The 18,875-nt window shown below is 36.9% G+C and overlaps 1 protein-coding gene across 3 annotated transcripts in view; it reads right to left on the bottom strand.

The window, feature by feature from the left end:
• Nucleotides 1-649: 649 nt before the first annotated feature.
• The window catches only part of LOC131953077 (bridge-like lipid transfer protein family member 3B), a 71,787-nt gene continuing 53,561 nt past the window's right edge, over nt 650-18,875 (bottom strand). For all 3 annotated transcript variants that reach the window (XM_059316105.1, XM_059316106.1, XM_059316107.1), the window contains 10 exons: nt 13,873-13,979; nt 13,558-13,626; nt 12,769-13,039; nt 9,724-12,069; nt 6,557-6,832; nt 5,984-6,333; nt 5,361-5,517; nt 4,656-4,903; nt 2,472-2,580; nt 650-2,298 (listed from right to left, as the gene is read on the bottom strand). In XM_059316105.1, the coding sequence (XP_059172088.1) occupies nt 1,730-2,298; nt 2,472-2,580; nt 4,656-4,903; nt 5,361-5,517; nt 5,984-6,333; nt 6,557-6,832; nt 9,724-12,069; nt 12,769-13,039; nt 13,558-13,626; nt 13,873-13,979 (4,502 nt within the window). In that variant the 3' untranslated portion in view covers nt 650-1,729. The remainder of the gene's footprint in view (nt 2,299-2,471; nt 2,581-4,655; nt 4,904-5,360; nt 5,518-5,983; nt 6,334-6,556; nt 6,833-9,723; nt 12,070-12,768; nt 13,040-13,557; nt 13,627-13,872; nt 13,980-18,875) is intronic.

The following is an 18,875-nucleotide window of genomic DNA, read 5'->3' as shown; positions in this document are numbered from 1 at the left end:
GGCTTCGGTAACACAAAAATTTGTTGTACATTGAGTGGGGTTAAGTTTATACAAAACAAGTAGTTGTTCTTTTGAGCAAAAAACTCAAGTATACTTTAGTAAGCAGGGGTAAAATAATTTTTTTTGATGTTTTCGTCACTTGATGTGGACTGTCAATTTAAATAGTCAATAATAAGTTTCTACACCAATTTAAAATGGTCCTTCTTGGCATATGAATGATTTTGTTTGGCCACATTTATAAAAACTTAGGAAAACTATAATTGCTAGAGAAAGACCAAAGCAATAATATTCACAACTTTAAAAATGAATTAAAAAATATTAAGAGATCAAGCCGAATAAATAAAATAATAGTAGGCCTACTGAGCCAAATTGAATTTAAAAAATACAGCTGAGAGGGCAGTTTCCTGAAGGATGCTCCAGAAGGATGCCTCTGACGCTACTCAGATCACTACTACCTTTATAGCTCAAAAAGCAAGAGTTTCATAGAATTTCGGAATGCAACATAAAAACTTGAGGAACACTCATGGAGGAAAGAAAAGTTTTTAAATTATTAAAAAGTTTGAGCAAAACAAAAATATTTATACAAAAATTAAGGCAATACTAACGCAAAATAAAAGCAGCAACAGGATATTGGGGAGGGGGGGGGGGGGGGGGAGAAATCATAAACTGTGGAATAGATAAAGGAACAATTGTTTTCTTCTAATGGGGTGGAGGATAAAGAAAAAACTAGCTATGCCGCTAACCATTAAATCAGTGTCAAATAAGAATGTATAAATATGATTGTGTAAATTTCATAACATTGGCACATTGCACTTTTAAAAAGAATAAATGAATGTGTAGATATAAATATATATTATGTATATAATAAATTTTTTTAAAAAGATATTATAATAAAGAATTTATGTAATCACAATACCTTATGTACATTGAGTAAAGAATTCTTAAATTAGAATTAACAACAATTATGCTGGAAACGAACAGAAATAATTGAAAATATTGTTTGTTTTCTCTGATGTCTTTAACTTTTATTCATAATTTCCAGTAGTAAGTAATCAAAATCAAAGCACTGAAATCTACTGCCTTTGATATCAAGCAGAATCAATGAAACAAAGTTAGACAGAACATGTTTTTCCTCTGATTTTAATAAATCTGTACTTATTACTTGGATAAATACACCATATTCAACAATAGCATTTAAATATGTAGGGAGTGGATAGAAATAAAATTAAATTATATGTCCAGTTGTGTGGCGATCATTTGTTTTAATGTAAACCTAACCCCCCCCCCCCCCGACAATGGTACAGATGATCTTAATGTAAAGAAAATAATAATCATCAACAATAGCTTGATATGAGATGAGAAGAAATTCTTCTAGAGATCTACATGTCTATTTTTGCAGATATTATACAAGAGAAAAACAAAATGGATGCTCAGACATTCAATTGTGAACATTATCTGTACATAAATATAATACTTGGATTTCATGGACATATATATATATATATATATGTATATTTAAAATAGGATATATGATTTTTATATATAGTTATTCAACCTGATATGATCACAGGACAAAAACAGTGTTAAGGAAAATTATGAAAAAAATCTGCCATATGTACAATTCAAGATTCTTTAAGTCACAGATATGTCCAATTTAATTTGAGAATGTATTTAGTTAAGCAGAATGATTTTTAAATTTGAACAATAAATAAATGAAGAATATGTACAGCTAAACAACTTTAGATCTGGCTCTCTGCTTGCGTTCGGATGCTAACAGCTCCTCCTGGAGCAGCTGTAGTGTCTGTAATAAAGATTCCTTTTCTTTGGACACGGTCAACAGGTCGTCCTCAAGCTGGGTGACCAGCTGCTGGAGGCGGAGGTTCTCACGCTCTAGCTCGTCCCTCGCAGGGTCAACCTCATCCCTGACCGACCTTGCTTGACCTGCATGGTCTAGATGGGACAGAGAGACCGGGCTGCTGGAGAGGGAATCCGCGGTGAAGCTCTGACGTTTACGGAGGGTGTTGACACCTGGCCCACCTCGGCCCCCCATACCTGGCCTTCCCCCTGCCGCCTGGTCCTGCATGTCCCTCCACTGCAGTATTTGGTGCTCGTAAAGCCGGTTGGCCCGTCGTACTTCCTCCAACTGGCGTCTTAAAAGTACAGTTTCGTTTTGGCTAGCCATGAGCAGTCCCATAGTTCCATCAGGGCTCATGATAGGGGAGGTAAGTGTGTTGATGAGTTCAGGCCGAGGGGCAGGGGGAGGTGGTGTTGGTACTAGGCTGGGACTATTTTGACTACCTGAAAATTACAGACGAAAATTGTTTAATGATGATAACAGACAAGAATCTTAAATTAGGCATAATACAGTGCATTTCAAATTTTGAATAAGATTATAATTGACTACTTTTTCACTCAAAATAGGAGTTAATTTCATTAACAATTTCAAACAATCCGGTTTTAAAATTACCAACCTGCTATATAAAAAATACCATCTTTTCCTCTTTCAATGGACATTTGTTGAATGTGAAGGTTAGTTGGTATAGATCCTGGGGATGTTACATTAGCTGGAGGGCGATCTTCCTAGCAACAGAAACAACAATACATTTTTATAAAAAAATTGACCAGCTTATATTCTTTAATGAGACAACTAAGAGTGAAGTCATAGGTATATATACAAGAAATATTTGTTTATTGTGTACTAAGTTCTTTTAGTTTTAAATCATGTGCTTTAAGTCACATTTTTCATATAATTCACTTGTCTGAACATCAAAGAAACAAATTACTTGCATTTCAAGCTAAGATAATTGTCTGTAAAGCTAGATATAGAGAAAAGACTAGGTTAAGCAATGGCTCTATGAATGGGTTAGCAATAAGTATAATGACTCAAATGGTCTTGAGTTTAGTTCATACACTTTTGTAGGATGTATCTCAGTCCACCAATCTGTAATGGGTACCTCACTGGTTTAGTTAAAGAGGCTGGACTTAATGCTTTATTATAATCTTTTTCTATTCATGCCCAAGTCTCATGGTGCAGATGAAGTAGAGTTCATATGTTTCAATGACCAAAGCGTACAGGGGGATAGTGTGATAAGAAAGAAGACAAAACAAAGTCAGCATGAGCCCACCTCTAGTATCAACAACAAGTTCCTTATATCAAGATAAGAAAGAAGACCAAACAAAGTATGAGCCCACCTCTAGTATCAACAACAGGTTCCTTATATCAAGATAAGAAAGAAGACCAAACAAAGTATGAGCCCACCTCTAATATCAACAACATGTTCCTTATATCAAGGTAAGAAAGAAGACAAAACAAAGTTAGCATGTGCCCACCTCTAGTATCAGCAACAAGTTCCTTATATCAAGATAAGAAAGAAGACAAAACAAAGTTAGCAGGTGCCCACCTCTAGTATCAACAACAAGTTCCTTATATCAAGATAAGAAAGAAGACCAAACAAAGTTAGCATGTGCCCACCTCTAGTATCAACAACAGGTTCCTTATATCAAGATAAGAAAGAAGACAAAGTTAGCATGTGCCCACCTCTAGTATCAACAACATGTTCCTTATATCAAGATAAGAAAGAAGACAAAGTTAGCATGTGCCCACCTCTAGTATCAACAACATGTTCCTTATATCAAGATAAGAAAGAAGACAAAGTTAGCATGTGCCCACCTCTAGTATCAACATGTTCCTTATATCAAGATAAGAAAGAAGACAAAGTTAGCATGTGCCCACCTCTAGTATCAACAACATGTTCCTTATATCAAGATAAGAAAGAAGACAAAGTTAGCATGTGCCCACCTCTAGTATCAACATGTTCCTTATATCAAGATAAGAAAGAAGACAAAGTTAGCATGTGCCCACCTCTAGTATCAACAACAAGTTCCTTATATCAAGATAAGAAAGAAGACCAAACAAAGTTAGCATGTGCCCACCTCTAGTATCAACAACAGGTTCCTTATATCAAGATAAGAAAGAAGACAAAGTTAGCATGTGCCCACCTCTAGTATCAACAACAGGTTCCTTATATCAAGATAAGAAAGAAGACAAAGTTAGCATGTGCCCACCTCTAGTATCAACAACATGTTCCTTATATCAAGATAAGAAAGAAGACAAAGTTAGCATGTGCCCACCTCTAGTATCAACATGTTCCTTATATCAAGATAAGAAAGAAGACAAAGTTAGCATGTGCCCACCTCTAGTATCAACAACATGTTTCTTATATCAAGATAAGAAAGAAGACAAAGTTAGCATGTGCCCACCTCTAGTATCAACATGTTCCTTATATCAAGATAAGAAAGAAGACCAAACAAAGTTAGCATGTGCCCACCTCTAGTATCAACAACAGGTTCCTTATATCAAGATAAGAAAGAAGACAAAGTTAGCATGTGCCCACCTCTAGTATCAACAACATGTTCCTTATATCAAGATAAGAAAGAAGACAAAGTTAGCATGTGCCCACCTCTAGTATCAACATGTTCCTTATATCAAGATAAGAAAGAAGACAAAGTTAGCATGTGCCCACCTCTAGTATCAACAACATGTTCCTTATATCAAGATAAGAAAGAAGACAAAGATAGCATGTGCCCACCTCTAGTATCAGCAACAGGTTCCTTATATCAAGATAAGAAAGAAGACAAAGTTAGCATGTGCCCACCTCTAGTATCAGCAACAGGTTCCTTATATCAAGAGACATGGGGAAAGCTTCCGGCAGTTTTTCATCCTCAGAGAAATCAGACAGGCAGGTCAAGGCAGACATTTTAAACTGCAAGCTGAAATTCTCCGCCCTGACCAACAGCTTGCCACTGTCTGCACACACTCTAGATGGGTCAGACTGGGATGTAAACTTTAATTTGATTGGATATTTTGGGGGTTGGGTGTCTGCTACATCTTCCTGGAAATAACCTGGAACAAGATTTTATTGTATAATTAGAACAGCACTATTGACTCAAGATTCAAACCAGAAAGGTAAAAACTAAAGATATAAAATAACTATCTAAATGTAGTGCAGTTTTGTGTGTGTAGTTAAAAAAGATAGAAGTTCTCATATCCTGAGAATCTTTAAAATAAAATTATGTATTCAGTTATTAACAAAAACAGTTGCTGGAATACTAATACATTACTCTCTATTTATTAAAATTCCCTGTTTTAATGCACAATATTTGTAGGTAATGCAATCCAAAGAATTTGCTAAATAACTAAAATAAAATAAAATATAAAACCAGTATGCTAACAAATAATATTTTAAAACTTAAAAAAAAAAGAATCTAAAATTGCATTTTAAAACAATAAGACATGGTTTAAATATTAAAGCTTTTTTTTTTTTCAAAATTTAAAATATCTTTCTCGTAGGCCTACTCACCTTTGGGTGTAGAAAACCTGGTCTGAAAATCTTCATATGAAATGTTTCCCAGCTGAATAGAATTTAATTTGGCTAGCTGCACCTTACTGTCTGCCTGTTCTGGACAACTTTGAAGTAAAATCTCTGTGGTGTCAAGTTTAAATAGAACTACATACACCTGCAGATGGTTGGGATCTTCAGTTAAACAAATATTTTAATACAGTGCATGATCCATGTCTTTCATTAAACATGTACATTACATTTCTAAGTAAATTTAAAAACTGAGTAGAACTCAATATATTTGGTACTCTACATTTTCCTAGACCTGGTATACAATTAATATTCCACCTTAAGTCTAACTTAACACAAACCTAGCATTAATCATAACACTATATCTAATAGAAACCTCAGCCTTAATCTCTAGGGCTCAATTTTTTTTATGTATCATCAATATGACAGGAAGATTTTAAAATATTTTTTTTTTTTATATTTCTAAGAGGACACTTTTTATTTAACTCTAAAACCAATTTTTTAAGAAACTGATTGCGCTAAATAACAAAGAGATAATGTATATGTAAAATATATTTCAATGGAAACTTATTAAAAAAATAATAAGGAAGTAAACATGGAGGTCACAGATTTACCATTTCTTTTCCTTTAGTGGTGGAGCTTTCAGCATACATACTAGCAGAGTCAGCAATATCCCCCGCGTCACTGTAGTTATCCCCTCCTGTCTGGGTGACTTCAGGAGGAGGTTGGTCATGAAAGAACGCTGGAACTTCATCTGCTTCATCTAGTGACATGTGCTCAAAGTCATCATCCGATGTATCCGTGCGGATTGACATAGTCTCTACGTCATCCCCCACCCCATGAATATCATCCCCCTTAGGTTTGAAGTTGGCAGTGAAACTGGAGAAGGCTGAAGAGAAAACTTTGCCTACATTGCTTCCTGTGTTGACCTTTGACTGTGGGCGTTGTGACTTGCGTTCAATACCTAAAAAATGTTTTAGCAGGGTTATATTTCATGTTTCTTATGGTAAAATGATAAATTCATTCCTTGCCTAAAGCAACAAAATAAAGTCTTCTATCAATCAAGTTAAAATTTAGGTCACTGTTTCTTTATCAAATAATAATGACAAGTCTACAATGTCTGCTATGCATGAAATGATAAGCCCACATCTTTTGAGCTGGGTATGTAAAGAGTTAAACACATTTACCTATGCCTGAGTCTTTGCCTATTGAGCTAAGGGACTGTGACATGACATCTGTCTGGTCCTTGTTTTTACTGGAGAAGGGGTTGCTTGTAACTGGCACTATAACGCCACTAGGGGGTTGGATGTTGTTACTGCCCACCACCAGCCCACGGGCGCGCAGGTTGACATCAGCAGGTGGTCCCAGGTGTGCCATGTTCTCTAGCTGGCTGCTGGAGTTGGACTTGAAGGAGATGGTCTGCTGGAAGGGTCTGAGGGAGGAGTCGTCCCTGCTCCTGAGACCTGGAAGTCCACAGGTAGTGTCAGGGCAGCATAAAAGTGCTCAGAGGGTCAGAGTAATTGTAGGATTCTTAAAGGGTCAGATGGTGAGTAATTATAAAATTCTTAGATGGTCAGAGAAATTGTAGGATTCTTAGCGGGTCAGAGTAAATATATAATTCTTAGAGGGTCAGATGGTGAGTAATTAATTCTTAGATGGTCAGAGTAATTATAGAATTCTCAGATGGTCAGAGTAATTATAGAATTCTTAGATGGTCAGAGTAGTTATAGAATTCTTAGAGGGTCAGATGGTGAGTAATTGTATAATTCTTAGATGGTCAGAGTAATTATAGAATTCTTAGATGGTCAGAGTAATTGTAGAATTCTTAGATGGTCAGAGTAATTATAGAATTCTTAGAGGGTCAGAGGGTAATAATTATAGAATTACTAGCCGTCCCGGCCAGGCCCTGCTCTGGCTTCTGTGAAAAACCTTTCTGTTAAAGACCATTACCTGTGTGTTTAGTAATCATCATAAACCCGGCATTGCCCACCCAAACCACAACCAACCAAAACAACAAAACGCAAACATAACGCTAACACAATTACAAATAAAAACGAAAACAAAAACCTAACAACAAACCCAACCACAACCACAAACACCAATACAAACACAAAGAAAAAACAAACAAAAAAGCAAACGAAAACAAAAACCTAACAACAAACCCAACCACAAACACCAATACCAACAAAAAAAAAACAAAACAACGAAAAAGCAAACGAAAACAAACCAAATCCAAACGCAAAACCAACCAAAAACACAAATACAAACCCAAAGAAAAAAACACAAACAAAAACGAAAAAAGAAAGAACAAAAACGAACCAAATCAAAACGCAACCACTAACGCAAACCCACTTAAACACAAAGAAAACACTAACGCGAACATAAACGCCCGGGGCGGAATCACCTGTTTTAGCTTAATGAACGACGATAGTACCCCAACTTATTCATAGTCTTTTGCACTCACTTAAACGAACGCGCCTGTTTCAATTTGATGAACAATTATAATACTCCAAGCTTATCCGTAAAATACCTACAACATTTGCACTTGATCAATCCCCGCTAATTATGTAATTATTTTTTTTCCCAACACCAAAACAAAGTAATTAAAAAGTAAATTATTTTCGACTAATGCAATGGTTTTATAAAGGGAAGTAATTTTGTTTTCCTAATTTATCAAAGGGAAGTAAGTGCTATAGGACTAAATAAAGACATAATTAGAATTTTTGTAAAAGATGATATTTTTTTAAAACTTGTGTTTAATGAACATGCCGACAATTATTACTATAATTTGAAAAATGAAAATTATTTCCCAACACTTTCAATAGTAATTTTTTAGCTCATAAATTTAGACAAATGCGCACGATAATTTTCTAACACTTAAATTCATACAATTCCAACGACAAACATATGCATTACATACAGAACTGAGCTTTATATATTAGACTAGCCGTCCCGGCCAGGCCCTGCTCTGGCTTCTGTGAAAAACCTTTCCGTTAAAGACCATTACCTGTGTGTTTAGAAATCATCATAAACCCGGCATTGCCCACCCAAACCACAACCAACCAAAACAACAAAACGCAAACATAACGCTAACACAATTAGAAATACAAACGAAAACAAAAACCTAACAACAAACCCAACCACAACCACAAACACCAATACAAACACAAAGAAAAAACAAACGAAAACAAAAACCTAACAACAAACCCAACCACAAACACCAATACCAAAAAAAAAACGACGAAAAAGCAAACGAAAACAAACCAAATCCAAACGCAAAACCAACCAAAAACACAAATACAAACCCAAACAAAAAAAAACACAAACAAAAACGAAAAAAGAAAGAACAAAAACGAACCAAATCAAAACGCAACCACTAACGCAAACCCACCTAAACACAAAGAAAACACTAACGCGAACATAAACGCCCGGGGCAGAATCGCCTGTTTTAGCTTAATAAACGACTATAGTACCCCAACTTATTCATAGTTTTTGCACTCACTTAAACGAACGCGCCTGTTTCAATTTAATGAACAATTATAATACTCCAAGCTTATCCGTAAAATACCTAAAACATTTGCACTTGATCAATCCCCGCTAATTATGTAATTATTTTTTTCCCAACACCAAAACAAAGTAATTAAAAAGTAAATGCTTTGCAACTAATGCTATGGTTTTATAAAGGGAAGTAATTGTGTTTTGCCTAATTTATCAAAGGGAAGTAAGCGCTATAGGACTAAATAAAAACATAATTAGAATTTTTGTAAAAGATGATATTTTTTTAAAACTTGTGTTTAATGAACATGCAGACAATTATTACTATAATTTGAAAAATGAAAATGATTTCCCAACACTTTTAATAGTAATTTTTTAACGCATAAATATAGACAACTGCGCACGATAATTGATCTAACACTTAAATCCGTAGAAATGCCAACGACAAACATATGCGTTACAGAATTGAGCTTTATATATTAGATTTACAGCACAGCATGGTTGAGCACACAACAGCTAACACAAAAGACTAGTACTGGTGCTCATATCAAGATATTATGGTTCCACCCAACTCTGATGGTCGGGGCACATAAAGGCAGCTTGGCATGATGCTGACCACATATACCCTCGATATGCAGAAGGTTAAGAAACAGATGAACTCTAGACCCCATGCTATATAGACCATCAGTTCTGTAGAAATCTATAGGCTCCTATTTATATTTTATATTTACCAGTAAAACTATAAAAAGGTAAATGCTAAGCATTTTGTGAACAATTAGCAATTTTTAAAACACCTTTCCCAAAACATGATTTACTGTTCTTCACCACCTGCCATGTGAAGATTTGAACTTTGACCTACCTTTTGTATCAACAAGCTGTGGGAAACAGGTACCATCCCCATCATCACCAAACACAGCATCTTGTCCAGTGAAGCCTTGCAGGAAAGGGGAGATGACACTGAAGTCATCAGAAAAAGTTCTTTGGTGCATCTGGTAGGGGCAGACCACTGCAAACTCAAGCTCCTTCAGAATCAAGGGGATAACAGTAACTGATGGAGGCTCCTTCACAGGGGCTTTTTTAAAGTTCTTCTTTGAGGTAGATGTGTTGGAAGCTACTGATAACAGATTAGCAGACAGATCATTCTGGAAGGCAGAAAATGACTCAGACACCCTGAGCAGGAACAGGTACTGGAAATGGTTCAGCTGTACCCGCAGTTTGCCGTGGATCTTGGTCAGGAGACACAGGTGCTTCTCTGGGAGGGGGGCCTGCTGGGAGCAGTGTTCACAGATCTTGTCGTCCTGAGCCTTGCACCCCTCTGGTGGCAGCCTCTTGCAGGTCTCTGGAGGGAGGGTGCATTTCATCAGGGTGGCGTCCACCTGCTCGTTCAGCATGTTCTGGGTTACCTCTAGAGCATTCATGTCCTGGGAACTCTGGGAGGTCGGACTAAACCTGTCGTTGTCACAGTCTGCGTCATTGTGCCGCGACCTAGGGGAGTCACTTAACCATGACCTGGGTTCAGGGTTATCGTGGTTGTACTTGAACCTTTGGTTGTCCCCATCCTCCACCCTCTCATGTTTCTGCCTGGGGTCAGCAGGCTCCACCCCCCTGCGTCTGTGCCTGGTGTCCTCACTCATCCCACCATCCCTGTCCAGAGGAAAACCTTTCTGGTTCAAAGGGAAGCCATCCATTATATCTCTAGTCTTTGATCGAATGGGTGACCTCTCATAAACATGAGCCTCCAACATCTCATGTCTTCTGTCTGTTGATTCTCTACTCCCATCTCGTGGGTCTCTAGATGACCTCCGACCCCGGTTGTCTCTGGGTGACCTCTCTGCCCGGGGAGAAACTCTCTCTTCGTTGTACCTCTCCCTGGGCGAATGCTTCTCTATATCTTGCCTGTCAAAGTTACGACTCTCCCGGCTGGCAGATCTTTGAAACCTTCTCTCACGTGACCTCCCTGACCCCACAGGACCCCATTCTGAACTGCTGCTACTGCTGTGTCGTGACCTGCGCAAGTTTGACACCTCATCATCCCTTCCTTTGGGCTTGGCCCTGTCATCAGTGTAGTAGTAATCTTCCACCTTTTTACTGTCCCGAACACTCTTTCTCTCATCTGTACTCCTGAAAGAATCCGAGCTGACCTGACCTTCAGCACTTGACCTCCCGTCTGCCTCTCTGTTCTTCTTGCCTCCCCCTCCACCACCACCTCCCTCTATACTAGAACTACTACTGTGTCTAATTCTTCTCTCCTTTGACCTCCTCTCTCTTGACTCCTCCCTCCTCCTACCTCCAACCTCCCCATGCCCCAACGGCGGACTAGAACTAGATCTAGAACAATCCTTCTGCTTGTCCTGCCTCTGTCGGGTCTGCTGATAGCTGACATCAGCCTCAGGTCTGTACACGCCTGGGTACTGCTCCACCTTCTTGCCCCGCCTCCTGTCCCCATTGTGAGGGTCACTGACCTCATGTGAGAACATCTCCCTGAGGGTGGTGTCGGACTTTGTGCTGAAAGAGTGGGGGGAGCTGGACAAATCAGCAGAGTCACTTTCATGCAGGGACTCTGTCCTGTTCAACTTTTTACTATGCCTGGATCCGTTACTGTAATGGGGGATACCGGATAATGAAAGACGTGTGGGGTGCCTGTCTGGTTCATGGTGGGAATGAACAGAACTGTTTCCATCATGGTCTTGGTGCCGGTGGTCACTATGGTCAAACCTGCTGAGTTTCTCACTGGATGGGGATGTGTGTCTGCTGTCCAGGCTGGACTCACAGTCAATAGGACTGTCCTTGTTATCACAGGTTGTGCTGGAGAATGCTGAAGGACCAACCGTGGCCGCCTTATTGCCTGGGCTGCACTGTTCCCTTATGGCAGTGCATGCAACAGTCTGGCTGTTTCTATGACAGCGGCAAACACTTAGCTGAGTGACGCCATTTTGATCATGTTTTTTGCTAGACCGGCTAAGCCAGAAGGTCACGGGTATGGCTTCAACAAAAGGGGCGGGTCGGTTTTTATAGTTCTGGATGCCGAGAAACTCCAGCCAGACCTGGTCAGCAGTGGCTGACCACACGTCAGATGAGGCTAGACGCTTCAAGCTGTTGCAGCTAAGTTTGTGGTAGGGGAGGTGGCGCGGGTGTTCCAGCAAGTTTGCTTCTGTAGGGGAGAGCTTTGTGGTGTCCACACTGTGGCTCAGCAGCTGCTTCACGGCTGTGGACGGAGTATATTACACATTGATCATTGAGGTATGCAAGTGTTGTGCATTCACTACATCAAATATACATCATTTGAGGTATGCAATTGTTAATTCATTAGATAATAAACTGCTCATTTAAGCATCAATCATAACTTGAGAAAGAAGGTACAAGAAGAGTATTCTCTTAAAATGTTGCGCCTACATATTAAACTGCTGCTTCCTTCCCCACACCAATACTCTCTCCACACCCCTTTGATACAACACACTATCCCTTACACAAACTCAATGTAATACAAAATCCTTTACACACTGATTATGTGCATGATTCATTACTGAAAATGAAGAGGAAAGGGCAAAAAAAGATTCTTTAATGGCCTATTTTGAATTTTATAGTCAAATTTTGATTTTAATGCCAGTAACAGTTATTTGTTGTATTACTTATTTAATAATATTTTCCACTTATATTATTTTGTTTGAAAATAATTAGTTTCAGGAAGTAAATATAGCAAATAGTATAATGTATTCCCTACCAAAAGTTGAAGTTGTCCACCTTACTTTCCCAAATAAGTTGCATCAGTCACAAACTATGACTCCGTGTCAATAAGCCACACCGCTAGACATTTTTATCTATATAAAGGTGACTAGTTAATTTGCTTAAAACTAAAACGTAACCCCCATTGAACTGTATCATACCCCAAGCTCCCTGCTCCTACCTTTATCTATGTATGGATCATCTGTGTCCAGAGCGTGATCTAACAACCCTGTAACCAGCAGGTCATGGTTCAACTGGCTGTCATCATTGGGGAAGTCTGTCTGTGTGAAGAGCCTGGCTGACTTGTACTGGTCCAGCAGTGACCTCAGGTCCTCCCTGCCCATCTTGTCCTCCATCCTGCAGTTGCTGACCACCAGTTGGGAGATCTGGAGCTGGACAGCGTCAGGCCGGTCAGGCTGGCTGTCAATCTTTTCTTCAGCAGGTAAAATTATCTGTAGATACAAAGTATCTGTGGACTAGGGGGTTTGTTAAAACAGGAAGATCAGCTGTTTCAAACATTTTATCACTGCACTTCCATGAAGGAAAACCACTCCTTAGTCCCTTCCCCTGATATATTCCTACCCATCCACCCACACAAGCAGCTACATACCAACATGTTTAACTACACCACTTCCCTTTTGTTGTCATCTGAGTTTGGGGTCTATCCACTACACAACACTTACTAAGACAAAGTGAAATGACCAACAATACTTCAATACTTTTATTCGGCCTCAATTCTTTACACATAACAGAGCAGCCCTCGTCCTAGCCGCTACCAACTAACCGCTGACTTTCCACAATCGTTCACTCGTTCTTTTATACCCGCATTTGACAATACATAAACACACCGGGGTTACTACACAGTAGGGTGAACTCAACTCACACACGCACTCCCCCCTAAGTTCGGGACTATTCTACCCTGACCTCAAATGACACGTAACAGCAGTTATCAAGAAACTGATTTACATACCCTCGGCATAAGCATTTGAACTTTGATATCGACATGCTCTGATGGTTTTTCATTACTAGCTTCTGTTTTCTGAGAAAAGAAAATATACAGAATGTCACTAAGCATAATGTTTATTAAAAGCTCAAGTCTACAGTAATGACCAGAATTCTGTCCTTAGACTACAATAAGTAAGAGATTTTACAAAAAACAATTATAAAATAATTTTCAAACTGTTAAAAAAGGTTTTTAAAATATTAAGTTTTTAAAGTTGACTGGGTTTAGTTAGTTAATGAGCTAGTTATTAAGCTATTTAAACTAAAAGGAATTAAAACTTACTAATGAATTGGAAAGGGTGAGTAAAAATACATTGGACCATAGCAGTGTTAGGAAATCCAGAGTGATGCGTATAGGGTTAACCATAACATACATGTTGGAGTGCGGAACTGGAAGAAAAACATTTGAATAGGGTTAACCATAACATACATGTTGGAGTAAAGGACTGAAAGAAAAAAAAAACATTTGAATAGGGTTAACCATAACATACATGTTGGAGTAAAGGACTGAAAGAAAAAAAACATTTGAATAGGGTTAACCATAACATACATGTTGGAGTAAAGGACTGAAAGAAAAAAAACATTTGAATAGGGTTAACCATAACATACATGTTGGAGTAAAGGACTGAAAGAAAAAAAACATTTGAATAGGGTTAACCATAACATACATGTTGGAGTAAAGGACTGAAAGAAAAAAAAACATTTGAATAGGGTTAACCATAACATACATGTTGGAGTAAAGGACTGAAAGAAAAAAAAACATTTGAATAGGGTTAGTTATAACATACATGTTGGAGTAAAGGACTGAAAGAAAAAAAAAACATTTGAATAGGGTTAACCATAACATACATGTTGGAGTAAAGGACTGAAAGAAAACAAACATTTGAATAAGGTTAGTTATAACATACATGTTGAAGTGAAGAAATAATTCCACAATATTTTAAACTACTCCATGCCTTTATACTCATGTAGCCACCAAAATATTTCCAAACCAAATCTAAACCTAACCTAAGTTATTATCAAGTGAAGTCAGCTGCTGCCATAAAAGTGTATGTGGGAACTGGTGGACTGGAGGGAAATAGTTTACTAAGTTTTAGTTGAACTTTGGAACATTTTTGTTACCAGTGTGCAACAATAGACTCCTATGAAAATAGGTGTGTTAGGCTGTTGGTAATATAGTGATATCATGTTTCATGTTAGGGTCAGAGATTAGTGCTAGGGCCATGGTAGGACTAGGGCTAGGGTTATTGTTGACATTCACAAATTATATCAGTATTTAGTCTACTACCAATAGCTGACACCCCTATTTTTAAAAAAAATTCAATTTTAGTGGCATTATCTAACATGAGTAAAACACTCAGCCCTGAAACTTTATTAACACTTATGTGATTGTATAGCATAATATATTTTGTCTAACATGAAACTGGAGCAGATAAAAGACAAGAAATGAGAAGAAACTAATGGCATTGATCTCTGGCTGTGTTATCTGTTGACTCTGTAGTGTCTCAAGTATACTTCATGTATTGTTACTTTATTGTTACTTATGTGATTGTATAATACATTTTGACTAACATAAACTGGAGCAGATAAAAGACAAGAAATGAGAAGAAACTAATGGCATTGATCTCTGGCTGTGTTATCAGCTGGCCAGCCTGGTGTTGATTCTGTAGTGTCTCAAGTATACTTCATGTAACAAGACCAAGAGAAAGGAAAGAAGGAATGCTCTCAGGTGATTTATTGCTGGCCATTTGGAGAAGCTGATAAGACAGCACACAGTGAGCAGGCTGTTCAAACTACCAGCAGTAGTGATGGGTTTTGTTTTGGTTTCCATAGCACACACTGAACAGGATGCTCAAACTACCAGCAGTATTGATGGGTTTTGTTTTGGTTTCTATAATACACACTGAACAGGATGTTCAGACTACCAGCTGCCTTGCTGATGTGTTTTATTTTCTCCAGTTTGAATACAGAGCTATGACACACAGTGAGCAATATTCTTAAATTTCCAGAATGTGTGATGATGCATTTTGATTTGGTTTCTACAGCTTTAATCAACCTTGAAACTGCTGGCTGCACCCACTCATGCATGCACTGATGCTAATTAAAAATTTAAAATTATATCCCTAAGCACATTCATTCATTTTCAGGCAATCAATAATAAAACCATAAAAAAATATTAAGTTAATGAAACATAAACAGAAGATTAAATGAAGAAATCATACATTAGCTATGCTCAAAATGATTATAGAGATAAAAAAAACAAGGTACCATTGGTCATGTCCAGATTCTCTCTTATTTTTGTATATTGTTCTATTAAAAGTGCTACATTTTTACTTTCTCGTATATACAAAGTATAGAGAAAGTATTGTAATCGTGCAAAAAAAAAAAAAATCGAGATTTTTACAAATCTGGACGTTTTACACCTCACTGATATGGAAAAACATAATTTTGCAATCTTGTCCGTATGTCTGTGTGTGTGTCTGTCCGTGTGTAAACACGATAACTTGAGTACCGTTACAGTTAGGTGGATGAAATTTCATATATAAGTATTTTATCAAAATCGTAGATCCGTATCAACTTTTGACCGATTTCCGATAACCGGAAGTGGTACTTTTCCTACTTTGAATTTTTCAAAAGCCTATAACTTGAGTACTATTTCAGATAGATAAATGAAATTTCACATGTAAGTAAAAGATCTAATTCTCTACCTTCTGTTAAATTTTGAGTAATTTCCGTTGACTGGAAGTAGTACTTTACGCTACTTCCGATTTCTCAAAAAACTAATGTAAATTTTAAAAGTACTAATAATATTGCACACTATTATGTGCTTTTTTATTTGGCGTTCACTTGGTGTGCAATTAATTTGTCTACGAGATTTTATTCTATTTTTAAAACTTTAAGTATTTAAAATGGATTAAAAATCATGTCTATAGCCCGAGTTCCGATCCCCTGTTATTTTATATAAGAATATTCGAGAAAGTTTAGGGGAGATCACTCCCGGTTTATTTTGTTTCTTATACAAATCCTACTTATGTTTTTTTAAATAGAGAATTTTGTAACAATACACCATTCCTTTATTTTATTCTAAAATAAGCAACATTAAAACTCAAATGCAAACAATTAAAATCAGAGTATTTATAAAAATAGATAATATGTAAGATGAAAAGATAATGAATGAGTGTCCTACAAATACAGTCAAGCGCTACACACATATTCAAATGGAAGATCATTTGCTTCCAGATGAAGCACTAGCCATAAAACATAGCATCTGGTCTTGTAAAGAATTAAAATAAAATTCCTGTAAAATAAAATAAAAACCCAGTGGTTTAAACAAATAACTGTTGCAGTACAGATTTTTTTCTGCAAGTGAATGATTATATTACTGTGATGCATTATGATGATCTCAGTGTTCTAGTGTTTCCATTAATAATTCAGTGAAGGGTCAGCATACAAAAGAAAAAGACATTTTTAATCACTCTCGTAGAAGAACAGCAAATAGAATGACTTTGCTTTATTGATTCTAGAGCTTCATCCTCACTCAGAACATTTATTTTTTCTTATTAGCTTCTTTGGCTGTGATAGAAAAAGCAGTTTGTGTTAGGGTGATAATATATGCAAAGTGTTCACTAATGGGAAATAACTGGAGAGAGTATATAAGGGAGGTAAGTTGTACTTTTTAAAAAACAGTTTGGTAAGCTTAATTTTACTCATTAAAAAAATAACTAAAAAAGAACCAAAAAAACTTCGATATCAAAACAGCTTGTTGAATGGAACAAATTGTTTTCAGTACATACTATGCTGACCATAAGCAAAATTAAAGAAAACAATCAGATTTTTTTTTTAAATGCTAAAAGGCATAATTTCAGCCAGTTTTAAAAGGAATGTGACTTATTGATTACTAGGAAACTTTAAGTAAACCTTTAATCAGATGCTTTTAAGCAATTACTCAGCTGTGTTATATTTTCATTAGACAAAAATCTAATGATTTTAGCTTCAGTTTTCCATTAGAAAACAGATTGCTTTAGATGTACTTTCAGCTTATCATGCTCAAGTTGGTCAGTTTGAAAAGTGTGTGTTCACTTACATTTTGTTGGACTTCAATGGATTGGGAGTTACATGACAATAGACTTCTACAATAACAAAGAACTCAATGATATTACACTCAAATGACATTTGACTTATATTTATTGGATTTGCCATTACAGTTAGCCAATGGTGGAGTAGGTATTTTGTGCCATCTAAGTTTGTCACAGTTTAGAAATACTTAAGATAGTTATTGAACAGGTCAAGCAAGTCGTCACTTTTACTTGTTTCAAGATATCTCTAACATTTGGCTACACCAGGCTTTGGAACAAAGCTCAACACAATTTTAGTGTAGATAGTTCTACCACTAGTGGCACAAAGTGAAACCAGTTTATGTTATAAGAAGTGTTGTGTGCGAGAAAAAAAATATCTGGCCAACCGAGAGCTCTTTCTATTAGCAGTGTTTGTGTATTCTCAAAATCAATTTTTAGCCACACATTTTATATCAGCTGGCTATTTTTAGATTTACATCTAGGATTTCCAGCAAAAGGTTGAAACTAATACTTGACTTTAAAATGAAAGCTGACTTTGGAAAATTGATTTCAAAGGGGATTTAAATTCTGTAATGTGTGATGAGAAGTGTAGTGGCTGTTTTTTGTTTTAATAATTGAAATTAATTTTCTTATGGCTTAAAAATGTTTATTGTATTATTTTTTTGTTGTTCTTTCAATAGTTAAGAACATTGTTGCTTGAAGAGCTGAGAAATTAACAATACTCTTCAGACAGACAGAAGGTAGGTTAACAACAACTCATGGAGGTGGTCATTCAAAGCCAACAGAAAACATATAGGAACCAGTCTACAGAGAACTATGTACTCTCACATAAAGTGACCAGTCTACAGAGAACTATGTACTCTCACATAAAGTGACCAGTCTACAGAGAACTAAAGTGACCAGCCAACAGAGAACTAAAGTGACCAGTCTACAGAGAACTATGTACTCTCACATAAAGTGACCAGCCAACAGAGAACTATGTACTCTCACATAAAGTGACCAGCCAACAGAGAACTATGTACTCTCACATAAAGTGACCAGCCAACAGAGAACTATATACTCTCACATAAAGTGACCAGTCTACAGAGAACTAAAGTGACCAGCCAACAGAGAACTATGTACTCTCACATAAAGTGACCAGCCAACAGAGAACTATGTACTCTCACATAAAGTGACCAGCCAACAGAGAACTATGTACTCTCACATAAAG

This window comes from Physella acuta, unplaced genomic scaffold, assembly GCF_028476545.2.
Source record: "Physella acuta isolate Inbredline_101_S28 unplaced genomic scaffold, ASM2847654v3 ptg000904l, whole genome shotgun sequence".
NCBI lineage: Eukaryota > Metazoa > Mollusca > Gastropoda > Physidae > Physella > Physella acuta.
The sequence above is the reverse complement of the archived record's forward strand: the minus strand, read 5'-3'. Positions and strand labels throughout refer to the sequence as shown.